Consider the following 24,545-nt stretch of genomic DNA (forward strand, 5'->3'; position numbering starts at 1 on the left):
AGAAAAAAAATAATAATTTAATAAAATAATTATTAATTATTATTAATTAAATATTTTTTTTTAATTTTTGTTATTTGAAAAAAATTTTACTTTGAAAACATAATTTATTTGAAATAAATTAATTATAATAATTTATAAAAATTAAATTAGTACTTATTGAAAAGGGGAAAGTTGCTGTTTGCGCGTCAAGAAAGAACTAAATTGAGAAAAAATAATAATTTAATAAAATAATAATTGAATTTTAACAAATTTTGACTTAATAAACTTTAATAAAATTATGATTAATTTTGATTTAATTTTTGACTTTAATAAAATTATGATTAATTTTAATTTTTTTAACGAAATTTAATTAAATAAAAGATTTTATTGAACAAGTTAATATTTATATATATTTAAATTTATAAAAATAATAATATTAATTATATTATTTAAGAATTGTTATTTTTTTTATTGAAATTAAATTTTTTGAAAAAAAATATAAATTCAAATTTATATCAAAATTTATTATAAACTAAATAAATTATTCATTGAAATTATTATTACTTTAAAATTTTAAATACAAAATTAATTTCCTAGAAAAGATCATTTTTCCAATAATTTTAAAAAAATTGCTTAAATAAAATCATCATTAATTTTACTAAATAATAGTTCTTTAGTTATTTAAAAATTTTTACTTAAGAATTTTATTTTTAGGTTTTAAATTTTTATTAACTGAAATTAAATTATATGTTTTTTTTTAATTATTTTATTAAGCATGCAAATAATTAATTAATTATATAATAATTATTTAAATTTTTTTACTTAAAATATATTATTTATTAAGTTTTAAATTTTAATTAACTAGAATTAAATTATTATTGCATTAAAATTATTGTTAATTTTTATTAAATAAATTACTTATTTAGAAAATATTATGTATACTAAAAAAATTTAATTTTCAGAAAATTAAAATTTGTTTAAATTTTATTGTATGTTTTTTTTAATTATTTTATTAAGCATGCAAATAATTAATTAATTATATAATAATTATTTAAAAAATTTTACTTAAAAAATATTTTTTGTTAAGTTTTAAATTTTGATTAATTGAAATTAAATTATTATTGCATTAAAATTATTGTTAATTTTTATTAAATAGAAAATATTATGTATACTGAAAAAACTTAAGTAAAATTTCACAAAATTTAAATTTGTTAAAATTAAATTATATGTTTTTTTTTTTATTTCATTAAGCATGCAAATAAAGCTCTCGCGTAAAATTCACCACACAAAAATATTAATAATCAAACCGTCATTTCGTTAGTTTATTAAATTTTGCTCAGTGTACCAGCTTTTACTGCAAGCACTCACATCCTCTTTACCACACGCCTAATTGTCTGTAGTTGGTAACGCGTGCGCAACCACACAGTTACCACATTCCTTTACCGTTACACTTGCAAATGCTTATACTAAGTACGTTAATTTTCAAAACTCTAGCTGAATTTATTATATAAATATATAGACTCTATATTATGGTAGTAAATGTTTAGTGAACTTAAGTACTACGTATTTTTAAACTCTCGAAACTTGCGCTGCGTATGAACTTATGAATGGTAATTTTTATTATATTTAATTTCACTTAAATGGAAGCATATATGCATTCTATGGATTTTCAGGTGAAATAATAAGATAACAAAAAAATAACACTAAGTAACAGTAAATTCGTTAGCTTAAAGAAAATGAATAAATAGAAGCCGACTAGAAGCTACTACATGCATACTTTAGTTAAACAATAGTTTTAGTTTGTAAAACCAAAACTCCCTGACGAAATGCAATTATGAATTGAAAAGGATTTATTTCTTAAAGTTTAACAATTATGTGCATGGAGTGAAAGGAGAAATGCTGGGAACTTATGTGGAAAGTAGTATTATAAACAAATGTGTATGAAGAAAATTAGTAGGAGCAGAGGAAGAAGTGTAAAGCAAGCAAATACAAAGTAATACTTAAAAATATGTATTAAATATTTTAAAGAAAATTATAGAAAAAAAAAAGTTAAAAAGTCGCAAACTGTTAGTTTTTAAGTAGCATAGCAACTGAAACCAAAGCAACTAACTGAAAGCAAAAGGAGTATTAAAATATGCATATGTAATAATGAAATCATAATGCATATTCGTGAAAAGTTTTAACGTGTAAAAATTGACTAAATCGTGATTTCAAAATGTACGCAACTTTATTTCTACTTTTCTGTGCGCATTTGTTAAAAAAACTCCCGTTGTTTGAGTAGAAAAACTTGTAAGTTTAAAATTACTGAGTAAAAAACTATGCTCTGCGCCTTTAAGGCGTGCACTAAATATACGATTATTTGTAAAAAAAATTTAAAAAAATAATAACGAAGCAGAATTTGAACAGTAAAGCTAACGAAACGTGTATGAAAAGTGAAGAGAAAATGTTGAAGAGATTTCGCGTTGCCAACATTTATTAACGTCCCTATCAATGTAAAAACTAAAGAAAATATATATATATTTTAAACTAATTATGATTTATGAGGCAAAACATTTTAGTGCAATGCAAATGTATACTAATGTAAGAAAAAAAGTTAAAAGTAATATGATTATGAAATAAACTGAAAAGTACGAGTACCAAAGCAAAAAGAATTACTAACTTAAAAAATGCAGTTTTATTTATTATAAGCACTTATTAACCCTTTCAGCCCCAAAGGACTTTTTAAACGATGTCAAACATAGATAGAACTTGCTTTTAAGCAACTTCGGGGCTGAAAGGGTTAAACAAGAAAAACCGTTAACTACGGCTGCACCGAAGCTTTAATACACTGGAAAAAAAGTTATCAAGCAAGACCTTGATATTGAAAGAGCAATTTGTATGACTGACATATGCTATAGTAAGTCGAACCGAACAATTAGTTGGGAGATTATAACGTTGCTCTGGATAATAAGCTATAACAAATTTCAAGAAGATATCTTGTGAAATAAAAAAGTTTTCATAGAAGGCCTTGATTCCATTACTCCATTTGTATGACGGCTATATGCTAACCGATAAAGGCGCTTTGGAAAAATGAGTAGCTTCTTGAGGAAAAAAGGACGTGTGGATTTTAGTTCGATAGCTCAAAAACTAATCAACTAGTAAACATATACAGATAGTAGGTATTTCATTCTCAAATTGAAAAAAAAAAAATCGATTAAAACGAGTTTAGACAAGAAATGCACTCATAATTAGACTTCTGATAATCGCGAGTCTAATATGACAGCAAAAATAGGCTTCCCATTTAATATTGGTCGATATTTAGACTTGTCTTCGATGAATTCATATAAACAACGATTTTAAATATCCTTACGAACTTAGAAAAATCACTATTTCTTTGAAACTAAATATTTTTCTTAAATGAATATTGCAAGGCAATCGGAAATGCAACTTCAGTGTTCATAAATATATTCAAATCGAACTGAATTCTACCTAAGTTTCTGCAGTAGTTGGCAACGCCGAGCAACAGCTGCATCGACTGCAATTGGAAACCGGTGCTAAGCCGTGTTCCTTCACTTGCGCATTGTTTTCATAGCACATTTTAATAACGGATATTACAAAAAAATTGCAATATTTACAGCTGAAACTTCTTCCTAAAGTTTTATTTGATAGTTTTTATTACATTAATAAAAAGTTTATAATATATAACAAGTGAAATTGGATTTTTTCACCTATGTGAGAAAATTGCTCGTATACAGGTAAACGAGCGAGCCTATTCGCAGACAACAGCTGATGAACGCAACAGGCGACAATAACAACAAAACAAAACAATAACAAGTTTCCCACAATTTAAGCAGATAAAAAAATACAAAGTTATGGCTTTTAAACATAAATTGTGATGAAATACCATGAAGGGAATTAGTGGCTCAGTATATATACGTATATACAGAGTTAGTGGCTGCACAAGTGTGTTCCAGTATACAGCGCAGTAATTTAGTTTTAGCGGCATTAAAAGCTAAAAAATAATGCTTCGTACGTTTAAAAACTTATTTAAAACTGACGCTGGTGCAACTGAAGAAGATGCAGAAGCAGAATTGAAGCAAGTATGGCCAAAACGAGATTCTGTATTGATATATGCCAACTTCGGTAAGGAATTGCTGCTGAAATGTGCTGATGTGCTCAAACCCGATGCAAAGCAAATAAGTATCGAAAGTTTTATGGAAACATCGACAAAATTTCCAATAAAGGTATATATTCATATACTACTCATCAACATGTTTGAATGCTATTATTATATTATTAAACAGAAGTATATACATATGTATATTAAATAGTTCGGTACGGATACGTGTCGTGTAATGAGTCAGCCGGCGGAACGTTATGCGGAAATCACTAAGCAAATTGCATCTGCCTATCCCGTAATACATGAGCGTGTGCTGCATTTGTATTTAGCTTTTTTGGAGCACAAAACTAAATACGGTCTGTTACAAACAAAATTTAAATTTTTTTATATGAGTTAGCGGTACTGAAGCATATTATATTTATAGGTACAGATATAGAACGCGAATTGTACAATGGCATGACGCTAACAGCTTTGGTGCAGCGATTGCTGGAGAAGCGTTGTGTCTCCTTTGTGGGACCGCTGGATCATTATTTTTTGATAAGCGGTGAGACAGGTTTGGGTAATTTTTATAATGTAGGCACGTCGAAAGAGGAAGCGCCATTTCTCCTGAAAGATGTGCTAAGCTATGATGAAATGAAAGTAAGATCTATAAACCTTAATAAGTAGCACAAATATTTCTTTTATTTAAACGTCCTAAGTTAGGCATATAGAATAATATATATCAATTATTTTATATACACCTTTAGCTTTCAGCTTTCCTATCTGTTTCGTCATACACGGAATTCCTCAACGATGGCAATCGCAGAAACGCTGGCGTAATCGAAGTGGATAAATCCAAAATAGAACGGGTTGGTGTTATAGTTGGCATTATTGGTGCACGCTTTCAAGCACGCGAAGCTATGGACTGGCAGGACGTAATGGTGAGCAAAGAGCAAAATATCAAAAAACACGGTTACGGTTATACAGCTCAAGAAGCTATAAGTACCACGAATCCTGCTGTTAATTATCGCAAATTGTGGACAAGTTTCTACGAGCAGCAAGATTTGCTATATGAAAATATAAGTGGTAAAAATAGGACACGTTTCTACAAAATACCAAACACTATGTATATTTTCGATAATTTGATGATGAAAAAACGCTACACTGTATCTTTTGATACACTCTTGTTGGAGGCTAATGCGCGTGGCGCTACTGCTGGCATACAAGTGTATTTACATGTGGTTGGCATTGGATTAGGCGCCTGGCGCGCGGTCATGCATCAGGATACAATTTTTCTTGAAACCTTTGGCGAACGTTTGCAAGAACTATTACCCTGTTTGGGACATATTAGTGTGGTACATTTTTCTTATTTTAACATGACGGCATGGGCGAATCTTAAAAATGGTGGTGTATTAGCTTCGGAGTCGCACCCAGCTGGTGGCATAAAGATATTCCTTAGCAATAGGAACCCAGCGCAAAAATTGGTAAATTGTTAAAGTTTGTTGTACTATGCCATTATATTATTTATATATATGTATGTGTATGTATACCAATTTCAGGAAACTGAATTTGAAAATATGCTTGTGGTGGAATCTTATGCTTGGGATGGAAATGCGTTGCCTGGAAACGAATTTTGGCATGTACGTTTACTTTATCGAAAGAATATATATTTTACCTATAAGGCGATAAATTTTTAAATGTTTTTACACAGGGTTCTCTAATAACTTCCGGCGATCCAGCAGCCGCCTGCAGCACACTCATCACTGAACTACACAATCCACATATCAACACAAAAATGGTGAATGGTGAAAATTTGCATGTAGCATCAGATCGTTATGGTGTTTTACATATTGCAGACTTTGCCAAAAAAGTGCTCCTCTAAGTTATTTATTAATTAGTGAAAATTTTATGACAATATGCAATTGTTGATGTATTGCTTTTATGTGTGTGATTAAAATAAAATGTATTTTTCTAATATATGTATATATATACGTTTAAATATATACTGTTTGATTAATATAAATAATGTTAAATACAATTAAAGTGTGTTTTATTAAAAAATATATGCTTACTGCGAAGCAAAAATTTAAAACTGGTGTTCTCATGTCATGTATTGAATTATGTATGTATATTGATTATGTATACTAATAAAAATAAAGTCGTTTTGAAGAAAAAATTGTACACTTTTTTCTACGAATTTTTGTATTATCACTAATAAAAATGTTAATTAAAATAACAAAAAAATGTAAGTATTCATTGAAAGAAAAAAACAAGTTTTAGTTGGCAACGCGGGCGCTCGTCCAGCTGATTATTTGTTTACATTTGGGCTTGCAAATAAAATTTGCTTTTATTTGGAAATAAGAATAAACACTGGAAGCACAATTACATCAGGAATAAAATTACATTATGTGTATACGCTACTAAAAATATATAAAAATTATATGTATACATTTTTCAATTGGGCGTAGGAATTCAAATCAATTTGCTGCGGGCTAGAAAGAACTACATAGTCATAGATACTTACTAACTCTCATAGATACATATGTACATATGGAGATATAAAATAAACATCATATTCAACGGAAATTTTCACTTTTAAAACATACACACTCGGTGGTATGTGCTACAACGCAATTTTTTTAGATACATATGTACTATTAGAGTTTTTTACTTTTTATAAAAAAAAATATAAAAATGTTCGCCTGTGGCTGTAAAAAGTGGTTTAAATCTAAAAGAACTAAATTTGATGATAAAGAACTTGAACAGATTTGGCCGCCGTATGGTTCAGAAATTATGCTCACCGAAGCCAGCAAGCGATTACTGCAAAAATCGGCATATGTGCAAAAACCTGATATAAGTGATATTGATGTAGAGGGTTTCATAGAGCAATCTTTGCGATTTCCAATCAAGGCAAGTAGTTGCGTTAATAAAAAAGAGATGGTTTAAGTTATTTATTTTTTGATACAAAATATATAGTTTGGCCGCGATACATGTCGAGTAATGAGTCAACCAAAGGAACGTTATCATGAAATTGCAAAACAAATTGCTTCTGCTTATCCGATAATACACGAACGTGTTGTTGGTTTATATTTGGCATTCTTGGAGCATAAATGCAAATATGGTGAGTTGGTTCAAAGCAAAGTTTCACATACCATTACATGTATGTATATACATATGTATGTATGCATATGTATGTATGCACACATGAATAATATACAAAACTTTGAATTTTGTATTGCTATAGCTAAAATATATATAAAATGTGGAGAATATAAGATATATGTGTATATATGTATATAAGCATAGTTATAAATACAATACCAAAAATATTACCTGCTGTAATACCGGTAGTACTGTTCACATTTCCGAGTTGAAATAATTTCGAAGGCACCCATTTTTCACAAATTTTCATATTAATTAATAGCATTTTCACATTTTTTCGCAAATTTTCACATTAATTAATAGCACTTTGACATTTTTTCGCAAATTTTCACATTTATTAAAAACACTTTGATATTTTTTCACACTGATTAATTAACACACACGCAAATTTAACTTAAAAAAATTATGACACTTCACCTACGCATAACCAACGACCAATGCAAATTTTATCCAAACGAAATTTCTACTTTTTCTAACTATCAATTTTTAGGTAATGGACTGGAACACGCAATTTATGCAGATATGACTATTACAGGCCTAGTACAACGTTTACTTGAAAAACGTTGTGTGGCCTTCGTAGGTCCACTCGATGACTATCTGCTATTGAAGGGTAGAAAAACGTTGGCAAATTTTTTCGATGTGGGCGCCATTGATGAAAAACCACCATTGTTATTAAAAGACGTTTTAAGTTATGATGAGATAAAGGTGAGCGTGTGGAATTTTGACTATAACATTAATAAATTTTGCCAATCTATTTCGCAAGCTTTCCGCTTTTCTTTCAGTATCTTCACACACCGAATTTTTAAATAATGGTAGACGTTTCAATTGTGGCATCATTGAAGAAGACAAATCAAAAATAGAAATTGAAGGTGTTATAATAGGTATAATCGGCGGCCGTTTCGAGGCAGAAGATGTAATGGAGTGGCAGGATATAATGATAACACCAATGCAAAATACGAAAGAACGTGGCTATGGTCACAAAGCGAAACCAGCAAAGAAGACAAAGAATCCAAAGGTCGACTACCGACAATTATGGATACGTTTTTATGAAGAACAAGATTTGCTGTATGATAAGGTAGAATTTATAAATTCACCACGATTTTTTAAAGATGAAAAAACACGCTATATTTTTGACAATCTGTTGATGAAAAAACGTTATGCCATAACATTTGATACACTACTGCTAGAGGCTGATGCGCGTGGTAAAGCTACTGACAAACAAGTGTACCTACATGTGGTTGGTATTGGGTTGGGCGCCTGGCGTGCCGTACAACATCAAGACAAAATATTTTTGAAAACGTTTAAGGAACGCATTCAAACGCTTCTATTATGTCTAACACATATTTCGGTAGTACACTTCTCAAATTTCCGACCATCCGCTGCAAAAGACTTTATAACGGATGGTGATAAGATTGTCTCGAAAGATCACCCTAACGGCGGTATAGAAACATTGGTGCAAGATCGTTATCCAGCACAGAAATTAGTAAGTAATAATATAGAAAATGTATAGCAACAATGTACAAATGCTTTACTTTACTTTCCAGCCGTCAGAATATGAAAAACTGTTAATTGTTGAATCGTATGCCTGGGATGCCAATGCATTGCCAGGAAATGAATTTTGGAAGGTGAGTAGAATGCTGCTGCACTCATACACACATATATACATAAAATGTACCCATACATGTACGAATATGCTATGCAAAATTTTCGTTATTTTCAGGGCGCTCTCACGAGCTCCGGTGATCCTGCTGCTGCTTGCAGCACGCTAATTGCTGAACTACATAATCCTCATATTAATAGAAAAATGGTGAATGGCGAAAATTTGCATGTGGCCACGGAACGCTACGGTGTCTTACACATATCTGAATACGCCAAACAAATTTTAGGTTAGATTAAAGCACACACTAATAAGAAATGTATTACTTTATTTTTCATTACCTTAAATTATTAAATAACATAAGCGGCATACGCTTTATATTTATACACTGAAATTACATTTTTGCAACACTTTACTTCACTTTGAACCATAAATTAAATGTTTAACACTTTTCACAACCGACGCGTCCAACTAGAATTGAAAATTACTAATGGCGGTTTCGATTTGCATATGGCGGTAATCGTATTCCTTATTCCTTTTTCTTTATAAGTTGGGCACACAGAGATGCGTTTGGGGAACTTATTGCATAAATATACTATTATATACTAAAAACCATTAGTTATTGTTTATTAAGCGCTAACTTATTGATTCTAGTTATTGAAATATTACTAAAAAATTTTGTTTTTGTGAGGAACCGGAAAAAATGTACAAAGTTGTTCTAAAAAATTATTTCCGGCTAGTAGTTGGCAACGCATGCCAATACAGCTGTTTTATTTTCATTTCATTTTCTTTTGTTCTACATTCCAACTGGTGGATAAGCCAATTAGAATTACAGTTATTCACAGTTATATTAAATATACAGTTATATTACATAAACATGGGCTTAAATGCGAGAAAGGTAATAGAGGATTTTGTTAATTCTATCATTTTTATTTTAAAGTAATGTTTAAAAACTAATATTATTAAGGTTTTCAGACCGTAAACAAACGTACTTACATACATACATACATGTACTTTGCGTTCTTACACACACTTATATAAGTATGTACATAATTTACAAATACGTGTATTTAAGAGGGGCCATACACGACACATATGTATGTGCGTTTGATGGGTGTGTGTGCGATTGCGGTTTACTGAAAGAAGCTGACAGCTCTTTCAGGTTTTTCATGCTAACTAATAATGCATTCGCTTTAGTTACTAATATAAAGCAATACCAGGGGTAAACTTTTAACATTCATACCTCAACGTGTGAATGCGCTAGTTGTATGACAAGTCATATAATGTGGACAACTATTCAAAGACTATTTTCTCAAATAAGGGCTACCAACGATAGCACAGCGCCAGTGCTGAGTAAAGATTATAATGTGATATGGCCACCAAACAATTCAGCGATAAAAATAACAACGTTTGGTAGGCAATTACTGCAAAAGTGCGCAATTGTAAATAAACCAGATGGAGGTAAAATAAGTATTGAAAGCTTCATGGTACAATCGAACAACTTTCCTTTGCAAGTATGTACATACATATGTGTTATTTATAACAGTTTTCATGTTAATATTTGCTATATTTTCTTTTAAATAAAGTTTGGCACCGATACTTGTCGTGTAATGAGTCAGCCGGCTCAACGTCATTCAGCAATCAGAGAGCAAATAGCATCTGCGTATCCTTTGATACATGAAAGAGTACTCTACTTGTATTTGGCATTTTTGGAGCATAAAAACAAATATGGTAAATAGTTTAATATTTATAATTAAAAAACAAATGTAATTTTTTATTATTGGCAGGTAACGAAATAGAACGCGCGATTTATGCGGACATGACGCTCACTGCTCTTGTAGAAAGACTTTTGGTTAAGCGTTGTGCTGCATTTTATGGTTGTATAGATAAATACCTGCTTATCACAGGTGAAAAAGGTGATGGTGGTTTTTGTGAAGTTGGCACTGACGAAGAAAAAGCACCGCTGCAATTGAAAAATGTCTTGAGTTATGATGAAATTAAGGTAGAACAAAACACTAACTAATTGTAGTAGTAATATGTATGTATTATTGCCGTTACATTTTCGACAGCTCTCCGCTTTCCTCTCAATCTCTTCACAAACCGAGTTCATAAATGATGGCAACCGTTATAATGAGGGCGCAGTTGAGGTGGACAATTCGAAAATTGAGACCGAGGGCATAGTAATCGGCATGATTGGTGGACGCTTTCAAGTTAAAGAGGCCATGGAGTGGCAGGATATAATGATAACTGCCACACAGAATACAAAGGAGAATGGCTATGGGTTCACAACACAGGAGGCAGCTCTGGCTAATAAACGCAATGTTGATTATCGTCGAATTTGGACAGATTTTTATGAAGAAGCAGATTTAGTATACGAGAAAGTTAACGCACAGCACTCGAAACGTTTTTTCAAAAGGCCCAATGTTAATTTTATATTTGATAATTTAATGATGAAGAAGCGCTATGCCATCGCCTTCGATACGCTATTATTAGAAGCAGAATCACGCGGCGCTTACCTTAACAAACAAATATATATACATGTGGTGGGCATAGGTTTGGGTGCGTGGCGTGCGGTGCCGCAGCAAGAGAAAATATTCTTAGAGACTTTTGGCGAACGTTTTCAGCAACTATTGCCGCAATTGTCACACATTTCTGTGGTGCACTTCTCCTATTTCGTTTTATCCGCCTGGGCAAATCTGCAGGATGGCGGTTTCATGTTGTCGGAAACGCACCCAGAAGGTGGTATTAAAATATTTATGAACAATCGGAAACCCTCAGAAAAGCTGGTAAGTTGTAAATTCATATATTCATTGAGTTTATACATATGTATGTATGTACATATATTGCTATATTGTTGTGAAATAGCCACCGGAGTATAAAAATGTGTTGGTGTTGGAGTCATACGCTTGGGCGGGCAATGCTTTACCAGGAAACGATTTTTGGCTGGTTAGTTAAAATGCTTTAATACTTAAGCAGTTTATTTATAATTACATTGTTTCTGCACATTATTTATTTTAGGGAGCCTTAGCTTCGTCTGGGGATCCTGCTGCTGCTTGCAGTACGCTCATTTCTGAACTGCATAATCCACACATAAACACAGATATGGTAAACGGCAACAATTTGCATGTTGTATCTCCGCGTTATGGCGTTCTACATATTGCAGATTATGCAAAGAAAGTTTTACAATAATACAATACTTGTTAAAATACATTTTAAATATAAGTGAGAATGTAAGTTTTGTAATTCCATAATGTCACATAAAAAATATAGTTTTCTTATTCACTAAAAGTATCAAGAGCTTTGTTGTTGTCTTATAAAATGTATAGTTTTTTCTAGTTCACCAAAAGCGTTAATAATTGTGTTGTTGTTGTTTTAGTAACTATTAATTTGACAGAAATGTTGTCCGTTTAAATTAGCTAGTAGCCGGAAATTATAAAATATTCTAATGCGAGCAGCAATAGTTGGCAACGCAGCAGATCAGCTGTTAGTTGCTTTTCCCCAATTGGATTTCATCAGTCACTCCGAGTTTGCGTTTACAATTTGCAATAAAACAGGTGGAAACTGCGTTTCTGACCCACTTTCCGTTTCCCTCCGCAAGCGTAGCAAAGAACAAAACAAATTAGTAAATGTAATCTGCAGTGTGAAAGAAAAACAAAAATGAAAGTGAAAACGTATGGGTCATTGTGAAATCATAAATTCTCTGAAGTTCATTGCTACGGCGTGTAATAAATGCCGATGCATGAGTGGACACCGCTCAGTTGGCTTCCTATCGTTTGCTTAGTAAGTTGTAAGAGATTTATAGCATAAACAAGCCACACATTGACGCATAAAGTTATATTGTTGTTAAATAATTTAATACACAACCAAGCATTCAACGTCATTTAAGCAACACAACAAGTCAACATAAATTTATAATATACATACAATACATATATAAATTTTCACGACAACAGCAGAACATTTGGAATTAAAGCGAATATGTCAACTTTCGGTGCAGAATTTGAGGAGGTTTGGCCAAAACCGGGTGCAGTTATAAAATTAACCGAGTTTGGTACAAAATTATTACAAAAGTGTTTGAAGGTCGAAAAGCCGGATGTGAGCCGTATAGACATTAAAAGCTTCATCAAGAAGTCATCTAACTTTCCCGTAGAGGTGCCTATGGATTTGCAACATAAAAGTAGCCATAAATATTTAAAATTATTTTACCCACAGTTCGGCACCAATACCTGTCGTGTAATAAGCCAACCGAAAGAGCGTTATCCGGAAATCGAAAAGCAAATCGCTTCTGCCTATCCAATAATACATGAACGAGTTTTGGCCTTGTATCTAGCATTCTTGGAACACAAATGCAAATATGGTATGTAAATAATGACAGATTTTACAGCCGTTTAACATTTCGCAATTCAATGTAAAAATATAAACACATTAGCGAAATGATCAAACGCTGCAGTTTAAACGTAGTTTAAGTGCTTTTAGATAAAAAAAAACATCGATAAGTTTTTTATTTATTTTTAATGCATACATTTACAAATATGCCGGTACTTTTCTGCAACATACTTACACATAAAACCTGTTTAGCATTTCGCAATAGCATGTAAAATATATAAGTACAATTATGTAGCGATCAAACGCTGCAGTTTGGGTGCTTACTGATAACAGAACTTTGATTAAAAATAAAAAAATTAACTTTATAATAATCTTTCTTAGGAAAAAAAAATATATATATGTATATGTACATATGAATAATGCATATGCACAAGAGAACAAGGAAAGCAAAATAATCAGTTGCGCAGAAACAGGAAAACACCAACAATTGTGTATATTCGTATAATTTTTTTTTTTACAGAATTTGGCATTCCAAATTGTTTATTAAATTAAAGTGCTATAATTATTTGTGTGAATACATAAGAAATACCTGAAATTGCAGGAAATAAACGCGAACTTGAGCTATACCAAAATTTGACACTCACCGATTTTGTGCAACGCCTGCTGGCGAAGCGCTGCGTTAGCTTCTTTGGTAAAAACGATAAATATCTTTTATTATCACGCCATCGTGGCTGCAGTGGCTTCTTGGATATTGGCACGGATGGCGAGAAACCACCGTTGCTGCTAGAAGACGTGCTCTGCTACGATGAGATCAAGGTAAGTGCTGCATTTTCGTACTAAGCATACTTCTAACGTAATTATCACACTCTCAAACAGCTCTCCGCATTTCTTTCCGTATCTTCACACACGGAGTTCCTCAATGACGGCAATCGACAGAATTGTGGCGTCATCGAACGCAATAAATCGCGCATTGAAACGGACGGTGTCATAATTGGTCTAATTGGCGCACGACTTGTGCGACGCGATGTTATGGAATACCAGGATATCATAATTACCAGCAAACAAAATACCAAAGAAAATGGTTACGGTTTACCCATCGATGCGGAGACAAATTCACGTCCGGCTGATTACAGGCGCGTATGGAAGCAATTCTATGAGGAGCGTGATTATCTGTATGAACAGGTGACGCTTGATGGCAAACGTTTTGGCAACGCGCGTGCACAAAAGGACATATTCGATAATGTGCTAATGAAGAAACGTTATACGATCTCCTTTGATACGTTGCTGCTGGAGAGCGAGGCACGCGCTGCAGCTGCGGGCAAGCAAGCTTTTATACATGTGGTTGGCATTGGTTTGGGTGTATGGCGCGCGGCCGAGCAACAAGAGAAAGTATTTTTGGAAACCTTTGCGCAACGTTTGAAGCTGTTGTTGCCCAAATTGTCGCATATCGGTGTGGTGCACTTCTCTTGGTTCAAACTGAGCGAATGGGGCGATCTGAAGCACGGTGGCATTTATAAGTCGCCCACACATCCTGATGGCGGTATACGTACATTTTTATCAAAACGCAATCCAGCAGATAAGCTGGTGAGCATAAATATGGTAATACAACTTTTTTGTTTAACTTTTGTTTGGGACTGAGGTGGTAGGCATATGCATGGGAGCATTTGGACTGTAAGTAATAGTAATTCCTTCTAACCCTTAATTTTACTCATGCATGGATGATTGCTAACACACTTTGACATATAGCACTACTTTCTAACCTCACTACTTTTTTATTAGAAATGCTTCAGTTGGTTACTATTATATTTGAATATTTGTATATTTACACTATCTTTTTTATAGAAATCCCCTGAGCTGGAGAATATGCTGCTTATCGTCTCATACGCCTGGGACGGCAATGCTTTGCCAGGCAATGAGTTTTGGATGGTGAATAGTGTGTATTTTATTATTTGTACATATGTGCTAATTTCATTTTTCTTTTAGAAAATGCTGAAGTCTACCGGCGATTCTTCAACAGCTTGCAGCACGCTCGTAACCGAGCTGCATAATCCGCATATCAATACGGAGCTGGTGAATGGCGCTAATTTACATATTGCCTCTGAGAAATATGGTGTTTTACATATAGCAGATTATATTAAAAACATATTAGAATGAGTGCGTGTGTCGGTGGAAAGTTTAACGACGCACTCATTGTTGCTATATAATTTTCTGACAGTTTTTAGTAAAACCTTATTGTGCAATATTTTGTAAAAAAGTATTATTTATTCACATTGGAACTATTTTTGAGTTATTTGCAATTAAATAAATGGTTTTTTTAACTGCCGTAGCAAAGCATAATGAATTTTTATTTAAGAACTTGAGAGATCGAGCCTTATAATATAACTTATCGATCCAAAAAGATTTAGATCATCGAAATAATAAGAAAAAACGTTAGCCTTGGCTGCACTGAAGCTATAAAACACTTTAGATTTTCAAGTTTTCCTTACAAGAACTTGCGTTTGCTTGCTATTATGGCCCGATAACAGCGGTTCCAACAAATGAGCAGCTTCTTGGAGAGAAAATGATGTGTACAAAACTACAGATCAATATCTCATACTGTATGGGACTCGTTCGCGTATATACAGACCGTTATACCTGGCCTACTAAACTTTGAATGCTCGTCTGGCACTATTTTATATTCGATTTCAACCAGGACGGAATGTAGCCATAACGTGTTCTTATTATAATTGGCCATGTACACATGGTTATATATTTTATATTGTCACAACAACAACAACTACTTTAGCTGCACACACATTTATTGCTACTTCTAAATTTATACCGTTATCGTTTTAGGTAATGACATCGAACGCACCTTCTACAATGGCATGACACTCACCGCTTTGGTACAACGTTTACTGGAAAAGCGGTGCGTGGTCTTTATGGGCGCAGCGGATAGTTATTTGCTCTTAAATGGACAAGAAGGTTTCGGCGGCTTCCATGATGTTGGCACAAGCGCTGAGAGTGGTAAACTGCGGCTAAAACATGTGCTCAGCTATGATGAGATAAAAGTGCGTAAGCCAGCTCAAATATATGCATAAATTAGGATTAAATATTTTTTTTTTTCACACCGCAGCTTTCCGCTTTCCTCTCCGTAAGCTCGCACACAGAGTTTCTCAACGATGGCAATCGTTTCAATTGTGGCGTCATTGAAGAGGATAAATCGAAAATTGAGCCCTCTGGTGTGGTTGTTGGCATGATTGGTGGACGCTTTGAGGTGCCAGATGTCATGGAGTGGCAGGATATTGTCATAACACCAATGCAAAATACAAAAGCACACGGTTATGGCCAAAATACAAGTGAGTTGGAGCAAACAGATAAACGTATTGTTGGCTATCGTCAGCTTTGGACCAGTTTCTATGAGGCGCGCGATCAACTTTTTGAGCAGGTGTGCGCATTAGACACACCACGCTATTATAAAGTGCCAAATACCAAATTCATATTCGACAATATGCTGATGAAGCGGCGTTACGCCATCTCTTTTGACACGCTGCTATTGGAGGCAAATGTGCGCGGAGCGCTGGCTGAGAAGCAGGTGTATCTGCATGTTGTCGGCTTTGGCTTGGGTGTTTGGCGTGTAGTACAGCATCAATATAAGATATTTTTGGCAACTTTTGGCGAACGCCTGTTGACGTTAGCGCCGCGCTTAACGCACATCGACGTAGTGCACTTTTCGCATTTCAAAGAAAACGCTTGTGGTGTGCTTTACGACGGCACCGTACTGACGGCGGAGACACATCCTAAGGGCGGCATTAAAATAGAGATAAATAATCGCAATCCCGCGGAGAAATTGGTAAAATATTGCTAAATTGGACATTATTGTCATTGTAGTATATTATTTATTCAAAATTGTATTGCAGCCAGCGGAATACGAAAATGCTTTAATTGTGGAGTCGTATGCGTGGGATGGCAACGCTTTGCCAGGCAATGAATTTTGGTTGGTGCGTATGAGATCACATTTGTTATTAAATTTGGTTTCTAATTAAATTATTTCCTTTAGGGCTCACTAAGCGGTTCAGGCGACCCCGCCGCTGCTTGCAGCACACTGATCGCTGAGCTACACAATCCGCATATAAATTCAAAATTGGTGAATGGTAGAAATTTACACGTGGCTTCTGAACGTTATGGTGTTTTGCATATATCAGACTATGCAAAAAATATTTTGGAGTAAAATTCATAGAGTTGGGAAAACTAGCTTATCCGTAGTTATTTACTATAAAAATATATTTTAGTAATAACACATATGTACATTAATTTGCACTCGAATTTAAAGTATTTGTAATAATTTTTAAATAATTTTAATGATTCAAGTGAAAAAAGGAACTGAAATTAACGGTAAAATGAAATGCCGAAATTTTAAATCCGGGTTAGCAAATATTTAAATTAAGCCACTGAATAAAATTTGTTTATAAAATTTACATAAGCTCTCAAATATTTTACTTCAAAAGCTTTAAAACTGTTAACATGTTATTTTGGGAGCTCTTATCACAAATACAACCCTGTGAATGCAATTCAGTGCATATTTATATGCAACTTTTGTTTATCGCACACAAGTTTTTTGTGCCAATAGCGGCTTTTTGCCAATTTTACACTAAACTTTTACTATTAATAAAACGATTTCAATAATAATTTGAAAGTTGAAAAATTGTCGCTGTACGTACAGTAGTTGCAGCCTACAGCCTCACCACCGGCTTAAGTTATCCGGAAAATATGAACATCACGCGTATTCTTGGACAAAATAATAAAATTTATCAAAAATTTGGCGATTATTGTATTACAGAGGCGGAACCAAATCAGTGCTGTATCATTTGCTGCTTCTGTCAGCAAGAACATCACAATGAAAACGTTTTCTGGACGCACATACAAGAGATGCATGACTATGCACCAGCACAACTTTGTATGATGCATGAAAATCCGCAACCAACAAACGGTGCGCATAGTGAGAGTCTTTGCACTACGCCAATTAGTCCGGATGGTACGGCTCATGCAAAAAAATGTAAAACAAATGCGGCTCAAGTGGTAACTAATGACGCACCAATGTATGTCGAAGCTGAGTACCTAGAAAATGTGGCACTAAATGATCCAAACGCGCTTATGGAGCTAACAGATATTACAAATACATTTTTAGACTTCAAAGATAAGCCGACCGAAACGCAACCCGTTGCAGAAAGTAGTGTACAACATAAAGTGAACATGCAGCAAAGTAAGTTGAGGCAGCACTTTAATAGTAAATTTTAAACTTAAGCAAGTTTTATATTTCAGTGGACACCAACCAGTCGGAGAAGAAGCTTCAGTCCCAACACACAAATGGTAAGCTTGAAACCAACATAGATGTCGATAAGCTTACACCCAAGCAATTGCTAGGGAACGGCACACTATTGAAAAATGTATTTCAGCAAATGCAACGCGCTAACAATGAATTCAAATACAAGCTCAATAAGCTAACGCAAGCAGTGCAACTAATTGAGACTGAATTGAAGAAAGAACCTGGTAATCGTATGCTAAAGCGATATATGAAAATAATACCAGATCAGCCTTTCAACAGCCGCGACGAAGTGCTAATTTTAGATGATGAGCTACACCATAGCAAAGAGATGCGGGACGCACTTGTAAGTAGTAATGTAAACATACTATATAGTATAATTTACATAATTTTGTATATAAACTTTTAGCACGAAGAAACACTTGCTATAGCTACCGAGAATGCTGATGTGTTTTGTCGTGTACTTTGGCGTTTCATTATGACAGACGAAGTATCCAATCAGTTCTGTTGGCGGGGTGTAGTAAACGCTGAAAAAATTGTTAAATATCCAATTAAGGATATGACTATGCTAGACGTCTTTCAAGGTACAGAAAAATTTGATTTTTTACAATTCTTTGTAACATTGTGTTTGCAGGAGTGTTTCGCGAAAAGTTTCCTGAACAAACGCTTAATATCTTCAAAGATCGTACTATGACATATTTCAATAAAGCACATGAGCGTTTGAAGCGAAAACAGTTAAATAAAACGGACGTCGAAAATAATGACAGTGATTTTCTCTGCATAAAGGAAACGTCAAATGGGCAAAATGGCGATTATAAACGGGCGCGTAACGATCAAGAAAATAGCAATAGTGTCGATTCAGTATTTGAAGAAGTTTTTGGTGGGTGAAACTTAATATTTCATGTTGAAATATACAGTAAGCTGCGTATATATTTTAGTGTTTAACAATATTATTCCTGGCGAAAAATCTAAATCCGTCGCAATAAATCATTCCGAACTTAAAGGTTATGTGTAAACTGCAAGATGAGCTTGAAGGTATTATTTTTTTAATAATGTCTTAAAACAAATTTAAAAATTTATGAACACATATGTAAAGTAGTTCGCTCGCCGATATTTAGCGTAGAAAGTAATGTGTAATGGCGGCATATAATACTATTGCGCTATATAATAATATTAATTACATACATTCCGGGTAAAGACAATTAATGAAATTTAAGCTCTTTCCAATAATAATTAAAGTTATTTATAAGACAAAACTATACATACATATATTTTTAGAAAAGAGAAATTGCTAAATAAACAGTTTTATTGAAGAGTGATGTAAAAAATGGTTGTAACAAAACTTAATTAGCCCAAATAATAATTAGTGTGCTCGGTATCCGACTCTATTCCATAATTTAGAAATAAAAACAAGAAATTTTATTTTTGTACTTAATCGGGGCAAAAAGAATTTATTATCCACTAAAATCTTAAAAACATATTAATTGTACCATCGCGTTTGATCTGTTAACAATCAAACATTCACATTTTACAATACTTCATGCATATGCACATAATAATGTAAAATGTTATTTACATATACAGTATAGAAAAAGTATATATATATTTGTAAATATGTATTTCAAAAGAAATGTCTTAACACTAAAGAGAAAAAAAAACATTTTTTCTTAAGACTAAACTTGAACTTGCACGAATTTCTGGGAAAAATATAATATATTTCTCAACTTCACTTCTTTCTTTCTTTTAAAAGTGAAATATTTTGTATTTTTAAAAGGCTATTTTTCCTTATAAACTACACTAGTTTTTGTTATTGGTACTAAAAAATAATATTGCAACTACATTTGCAAATGACGCAAAAAAGTATAGAAATAATAAAAACAGTGTACAAATTAAAAACAAAAAATCAATTTATAATTTGTTTTGTTGCATAGCATTTTAAAAACGCTGCGGCACTAGTCCCTTTGAACCTTTTAGAAAATGTTTTTTCTTACGATGCGTCGACAGATTGCACGATTGTTTGAACGAGGCGCCACAAAGCTCACACGCAAAACGTCGCTCTTTACTGTGCACAGCTCGGTGCAACTCTAAACGTGACTGATATTTGAACTTTAGGCCGCAGGTTTCATAATCGCATACATACCAACGTTCACCGTCTTCTGACGACATCGCACTACTGGCGCTTGCCGTAGTGCTATTCGATTCTTTTGGCATTTCTTGGGACATCAAGGCCGCAGCCGCCGCTGCGTTTGACATACCCATTGTGTGTGTTAGGGTCGGTGCACTGTGTATAATTGTGGTGCCATATGAACTTGCTGCTGGTGTCACCTGTGGCAGTTGATATAAGGCTGGCGTAGCTGTGCTTACCTCAACATTTTGATGTGCGACACCAGTTCCGGCACCAGCAGCAACGTTACCAACGGTGTGTACGTTCTGCGGTACGGGCGGCGGTGGTGCCAATGCTAATGCATGCCTTATACTAGGCGGTTCGACTTTTATGTCGATTTCTACGGCATTCGGTTCGATGGCGCGCATTTCTGTATAGTCCTTTGGCTCTTGTTTTTCTTGTGAATTATCGCCACCATGCTCAAGTGCACTACTGGCACGTAGTTCTTCTTCATTCACTTTACGATATAATGGCAAAGGCATAATGTGTGTTGTGGTCGCCTCAGGCTCCATATAATTTCGCGCTTGCTCCTGTTATAAATTTTACACAAAACAATTAAGTCTAAGCATGTTTACACGTGCATTAATTTGTATACAACTCACCTGTTTAAATCCCAAGCCATGCATGAAGTTGTGCTCATCTTGTATATGTTTCCAGAATTGATCTTGTGTTTGTAGCTCCTCTTGGCACACTTGACAAACAATCCAGAAGCTCGCATCACCCGACAAGCAAAACTCCCCCAATTTTGTATATATCTTATTATTTTTACTTAATATACGTGGAAAACCCATTTTACTAAAACCACCACCAAAATTTCACTAATTTTATTTAAAAATATACACAAATTAAGGAAAAATATAAATTTTGTAATTCGTTGCCACAAATATTTTTGTTTATTTCCATTGACGTTTGCAAACAGCTGATTGGACCAGTGCAGGGTCGCACGAAATGCAAAGTGCTAAGATTGCTAAACACAGCCGAAGCATAAAAATACATAATACACAAATAATTTATAAAATAAATAGCTAATATGGTGACGGTCAAAATAGAATAATTAAATGAAAAGAACTTAATTAAATGCGGTATGAGTTTATATTAAACATGATATATCGTTAAAGCTATCACCATAAAAATTGTAGTTACCAAATATGGCAACCTTAAAAGCTTTTTTTAAATTTTAGCGTATGTTGGCAATATGCTGCTGTAGCATTTCCGCCTTTTTGATATTTCGTTTGCTGATCGTAAAGCGTAGTTTAAATTTTTAAACTTAAGAATAGTAGTTAAATTAATAGTGATAAAAATATTAAATAATGAAATAAAAGTTTAGCTTCGTATCAATAACTTCAAAACAGTGTAAAGTGCTACGTGGTGACACTACCGACGCGAAAATGCCGAATAATTTCGGGCAATGGTTCTCACTATGTATGAAAGTACTAGCGGTATTTTTGGTGCAGTTACGATAATCGCTGCAATGTGCTTGTAATAAATGAAGTGACGTTTCAATAATGTAATGGGAAAATTAATTTATGAATATATAACATATATTAAGTGAAGTTGCAATGATTTAAATAAAAAGTGGTATTAAGTGGTTGTGTGACAAAGAATGGAGATTTTACAGCTGGCAATCGGCTCTTAAATAGTTGCACCGCCACAAAATCTATCACCTCAGCAGCTATTTTGTTGACACAACTGACATTCCGTAAGTAAGAATAAAATTTCCATTATATTTATCATCTATGTATTACATTTTTATTAAGTGGGCTGTTTACACTTGCATAAAATTACTTTATAATAAGTTTTCCCTCAAATTAATGCATAAGTATTGTTATTTTTTATTTTTGTTGGATGAATTAGCAATATCTTTTTTAAATTGATTCCTTTTATTTTGTATACGCAAAAATGTTAATAAAAATATAGGAATGCTGGTAAATTATGCTAATAGGTAAAAATGTGAATATCTTGTTTTGAAAATTAGCATTTTATAAAGAAATAGAATGCATAAATATATAAAAATATGAAATTGGGAAACTTATTTGCTTGAACAAAACTATTAAATTAGAGGAACTTGAGTAAATAGCGTAAATAGAAGAGTGTAGGCGGTTTCAATAGAAAAGCTTGCAAGCAATCTTAAGAAGAGACAGAGAGACCTTAGTAGACGTTATACGTTGATAAAAAGTAGAGGCGTAGAGTACTAAAATTTTTTGTTTTATAAAAAGTTAATGAATATTTTAGTCTTTTAAAAATCACAGCAGAGCAGCAAATAGTGAAATTATTATAAAGAAACTTTACACAGTGCAAAAAGAGAGCAGAGAGCAAAGAAAAGTTTTATTTTTTTCTAGATTTTGTTTTATCGCATTTTCATTTTATTATTTCTCATTTATAATTTATAAACATTTACATAAAATGTATATTTAATTATACTACGAAGTTTTTCATTATTTAATATATTTGTTTTTTTGTTTTTTACTTCTTCTCTTGTATTAATAATACGCGAAAAGAATCTTAGGTAGAAAGCTAAATGTGTCTGTATGTGTATGTGAATTCATCATTTAATTTTATTTATAATAATTTATAAATTTTATACTACAATTTAAGTACGGTAAATAGGGAAGTATACAATCAAAAAAAATAATAATATATTTATGTGAAAAGGCGGATCGTGTGGAAGTACATACGTGCAAAAAGTTCTAGTATTTAATGGGGGGCGTTAGATTTTATTTTACTACTAACCATACATTTACATACATGGATTATAATTTGAAGAAAATATTGAATTCTTAATTGAATTCGCAGAAAATTTTAGAGTTGCTATGCAGCAATGCAATTAAAACATTTCTTGTAGCAAATTTTTGAAGAAATTTCTTTTTTTTTAACCACTTAACATACATACATATGCACAGCATTTGTTGTAATTGTTAAAATTTATTAATATACATGAAATGTAAAGGAAAAGTTACATATTTTTAACAGAAAAGAGTTGTAGAACACAACTACATACATATGTACCTGTATACATACGGAACATAATACCAACACGACGTAGCGAATTTGAAAATTTTGTGCTTCAGCAGTACACAATTATACAATTTTATTACATATGCATACATTTTAATGAAAATAAATATGTATATGTACTTTCTTATTTTAGCATACAGCAACAATGTTAGAAAAATGACACGCGTTTCTGTTTTGTTTTCATTTAATATTGCATGAGTGTATTGTTTTACTTTTCTCTTAGTGGAAATTTGCTATATTTTTTCAAATAATATATTTAATAAAAATAAAATAAATAAAAACACGCTAAAAAATTAAAAAAATAAAATAAAAAATACAATAAAAATAAATTAAAAAATAAAAAAATAATAAAAACAATAAAAAAATAATAAAAAAAAATAAAAAAATAATAAAAACAAATAAAAAATAAATTTTAAAATTAAAAAATTAAATAAATTTTTAAAATTAAAAAAAAATTAAATTAAATTTTAAAAATAAAAAAATAATAAAATTAAATTTTAAAAATAAAAATAAATTTTTCAAATAAAACAAAATTAGTCAAAATAAAAATGTTAAAACAAAATGAAAACATATTTTATAGAATTAAAAAAAAAATGTAAAAATAATAAAAAACAAATTTAAACAAAATTTTAGAAATAAACATTAAACATCATAAAAACATCGGAAATAAAAAAAATACTGAATGAATTGATAATAAGAATTAACTGCTTTATTGTCGGAGAACCGAGTTATTTTAAAATTTATAATTAAATTATATTGTTTTTTTTTAGTTTTTGGAGTCTGTAAAATTAGCAAAATTTTTTGGTACACTGATAATAAATTTATATATCAGCAATTTTGCTATTATTAAACCATATTATAAAATAATTACAAAACTTCCAAATTTATTTTTCGCTTCTTAGTCATCACAATTAAGTGCTGT

General features: G+C 32.4%; 6 protein-coding genes across 11 annotated transcripts; 5 read left to right on the top strand and 1 right to left on the bottom strand.

Annotated features, from left to right (window-relative positions):
* The first annotated feature begins 3,542 nt into the window (after positions 1-3,542).
* On the top strand, positions 3,543-6,701 carry LOC105232179 (uncharacterized). The gene is made up of 6 exons (XM_011213805.4): positions 3,543-4,202; positions 4,290-4,434; positions 4,503-4,717; positions 4,825-5,541; positions 5,617-5,697; positions 5,769-6,701. Exons 1-6 carry the CDS (start codon positions 3,981-3,983, stop codon positions 5,937-5,939), a joined length of 1,551 nt encoding a protein of 516 aa, XP_011212107.2. The 5' UTR covers positions 3,543-3,980; the 3' UTR covers positions 5,940-6,701.
* Positions 6,702-6,712: 11 nt separating this feature from the next.
* On the top strand, positions 6,713-9,210 carry LOC105232180 (uncharacterized). 2 transcript variants are annotated; one of them, XR_007422749.1, is made up of 6 exons: positions 6,713-6,967; positions 7,034-7,178; positions 7,710-7,924; positions 7,983-8,702; positions 8,771-8,844; positions 8,940-9,077. XR_007422749.1 is itself a non-coding variant. In XM_011213806.4 (6 exons), the coding sequence occupies exons 1-6, from the start codon at positions 6,752-6,754 to the stop codon at positions 9,108-9,110; spliced, it is 1,548 nt and encodes a 515-aa protein (XP_011212108.3). In that variant the 5' UTR covers positions 6,713-6,751; the 3' UTR covers positions 9,111-9,210. The 2 variants fall into 2 exon arrangements, 1 of the variants encoding a protein (XP_011212108.3); XM_011213806.4 differs by having other exon boundaries at positions 8,764-8,844; positions 8,940-9,210.
* Positions 9,211-9,363: 153 nt separating this feature from the next.
* LOC105232181 (uncharacterized) lies at positions 9,364-12,107 on the top strand. 2 transcript variants are annotated; one of them, XM_049456662.1, is made up of 7 exons: positions 9,364-9,714; positions 10,014-10,330; positions 10,403-10,547; positions 10,604-10,818; positions 10,886-11,602; positions 11,682-11,762; positions 11,835-12,107. In XM_049456662.1, the coding sequence occupies exons 2-7, from the start codon at positions 10,085-10,087 to the stop codon at positions 12,003-12,005; spliced, it is 1,575 nt and encodes a 524-aa protein (XP_049312619.1). In that variant the 5' UTR covers positions 9,364-9,714; positions 10,014-10,084; the 3' UTR covers positions 12,006-12,107. The 2 variants fall into 2 exon arrangements, with proteins under 2 accessions (XP_049312619.1, XP_011212109.2); XM_011213807.4 differs by lacking the exon at positions 9,364-9,714 and having other exon boundaries at positions 9,718-10,330.
* A 188-nt stretch (positions 12,108-12,295) lies between these two features.
* LOC105232183 (uncharacterized) lies at positions 12,296-17,425 on the top strand. 4 transcript variants are annotated; one of them, XM_011213809.4, is made up of 7 exons: positions 12,296-12,596; positions 12,770-12,968; positions 13,029-13,173; positions 15,978-16,192; positions 16,258-16,974; positions 17,042-17,122; positions 17,182-17,425. In XM_011213809.4, exons 1-7 carry the CDS (start codon positions 12,490-12,492, stop codon positions 17,350-17,352), a joined length of 1,635 nt encoding a protein of 544 aa, XP_011212111.2. In that variant the 5' UTR covers positions 12,296-12,489; the 3' UTR covers positions 17,353-17,425. The 4 variants fall into 4 exon arrangements, 3 of the variants coding, with proteins under 3 accessions (XP_011212111.2, XP_011212110.2, XP_011212112.2); XM_011213808.4 differs by lacking the exons at positions 15,978-16,192; positions 16,258-16,974; positions 17,042-17,122; positions 17,182-17,425 and adding exons at positions 13,744-13,958; positions 14,019-14,741; positions 14,985-15,068; positions 15,126-15,473 and having other exon boundaries at positions 12,308-12,596; XR_007422748.1 differs by lacking the exons at positions 15,978-16,192; positions 16,258-16,974; positions 17,042-17,122; positions 17,182-17,425 and adding exons at positions 13,744-13,958; positions 14,019-14,813; positions 14,985-15,068; positions 15,126-15,140 and having other exon boundaries at positions 12,309-12,596.
* Positions 17,426-17,652: 227 nt separating this feature from the next.
* Positions 17,653-19,417, top strand: LOC105232185 (uncharacterized). The gene is made up of 4 exons (XM_011213814.4): positions 17,653-18,384; positions 18,444-18,790; positions 18,854-19,028; positions 19,079-19,417. Exons 1-4 carry the CDS (start codon positions 17,892-17,894, stop codon positions 19,330-19,332), a joined length of 1,269 nt encoding a protein of 422 aa, XP_011212116.2. The 5' UTR covers positions 17,653-17,891; the 3' UTR covers positions 19,333-19,417.
* Positions 19,418-19,861: 444 nt separating this feature from the next.
* LOC105232184 (AT-rich binding protein) lies at positions 19,862-21,552 on the bottom strand. Its single transcript, XM_019992407.3, has 2 exons — positions 21,211-21,552; positions 19,862-21,138 (listed from the first exon to the last, which is right to left on the bottom strand). The coding sequence occupies exons 1-2, from the start codon at positions 21,397-21,399 to the stop codon at positions 20,380-20,382; spliced, it is 948 nt and encodes a 315-aa protein (XP_019847966.2). The 5' UTR covers positions 21,400-21,552; the 3' UTR covers positions 19,862-20,379.
* Between the last annotated feature and the right edge of the window lie 2,993 nt (positions 21,553-24,545).

The sequence above is a fragment of the Bactrocera dorsalis genome, chromosome 4, assembly GCF_023373825.1.
Source record: "Bactrocera dorsalis isolate Fly_Bdor chromosome 4, ASM2337382v1, whole genome shotgun sequence".
Taxonomy (NCBI): Eukaryota; Metazoa; Arthropoda; class Insecta; order Diptera; family Tephritidae; genus Bactrocera; species Bactrocera dorsalis.

Excerpts from the sequence above, each read along its gene's own strand:
- LOC105232183 (XM_011213808.4), top strand. The coding sequence starts at position 12,490 with ATGGGTCATTGTGAAATCATAAATTCTCTGAAGTTCATTGCTACGGCG. Across the intron at positions 12,597-12,769 it reads GGCTTCCTATCGTTTGCTTA|CAGAACATTTGGAATTAAAG; the intron begins GTAAGTTGTAAG and ends TCACGACAACAG. Across the intron at positions 13,959-14,018 it reads TCTGCTACGATGAGATCAAG|CTCTCCGCATTTCTTTCCGT; the intron begins GTAAGTGCTGCA and ends ACTCTCAAACAG.
- LOC105232181 (XM_049456662.1), top strand. The coding sequence starts at position 10,085 with ATGACAAGTCATATAATGTGGACAACTATTCAAAGACTATTTTCTCAA. Across the intron at positions 10,331-10,402 it reads CGAACAACTTTCCTTTGCAA|TTTGGCACCGATACTTGTCG; the intron begins GTATGTACATAC and ends TTTTAAATAAAG. Across the intron at positions 10,548-10,603 it reads GGAGCATAAAAACAAATATG|GTAACGAAATAGAACGCGCG; the intron begins GTAAATAGTTTA and ends TATTATTGGCAG.
- LOC105232180 (XM_011213806.4), top strand. The coding sequence starts at position 6,752 with ATGTTCGCCTGTGGCTGTAAAAAGTGGTTTAAATCTAAAAGAACTAAA. Across the intron at positions 6,968-7,033 it reads CTTTGCGATTTCCAATCAAG|TTTGGCCGCGATACATGTCG; the intron begins GCAAGTAGTTGC and ends CAAAATATATAG. Across the intron at positions 8,845-8,939 it reads CAGGAAATGAATTTTGGAAG|GGCGCTCTCACGAGCTCCGG; the intron begins GTGAGTAGAATG and ends CGTTATTTTCAG.
- LOC105232184 (XM_019992407.3), bottom strand. The coding sequence starts at position 21,399 with ATGGGTTTTCCACGTATATTAAGTAAAAATAATAAGATATATACAAAA. Across the intron at positions 21,139-21,210 it reads ATGGCTTGGGATTTAAACAG|GAGCAAGCGCGAAATTATAT; the intron begins GTGAGTTGTATA and ends AATTTATAACAG.
- LOC105232179 (XM_011213805.4), top strand. The coding sequence starts at position 3,981 with ATGCTTCGTACGTTTAAAAACTTATTTAAAACTGACGCTGGTGCAACT. Across the intron at positions 4,203-4,289 it reads CGACAAAATTTCCAATAAAG|TTCGGTACGGATACGTGTCG; the intron begins GTATATATTCAT and ends TATATTAAATAG. Across the intron at positions 4,718-4,824 it reads TAAGCTATGATGAAATGAAA|CTTTCAGCTTTCCTATCTGT; the intron begins GTAAGATCTATA and ends ATACACCTTTAG.
- LOC105232185 (XM_011213814.4), top strand. The coding sequence starts at position 17,892 with ATGAACATCACGCGTATTCTTGGACAAAATAATAAAATTTATCAAAAA. Across the intron at positions 18,791-18,853 it reads AAGAGATGCGGGACGCACTT|CACGAAGAAACACTTGCTAT; the intron begins GTAAGTAGTAAT and ends ATAAACTTTTAG. Across the intron at positions 19,029-19,078 it reads TATGCTAGACGTCTTTCAAG|GAGTGTTTCGCGAAAAGTTT; the intron begins GTACAGAAAAAT and ends TTGTGTTTGCAG.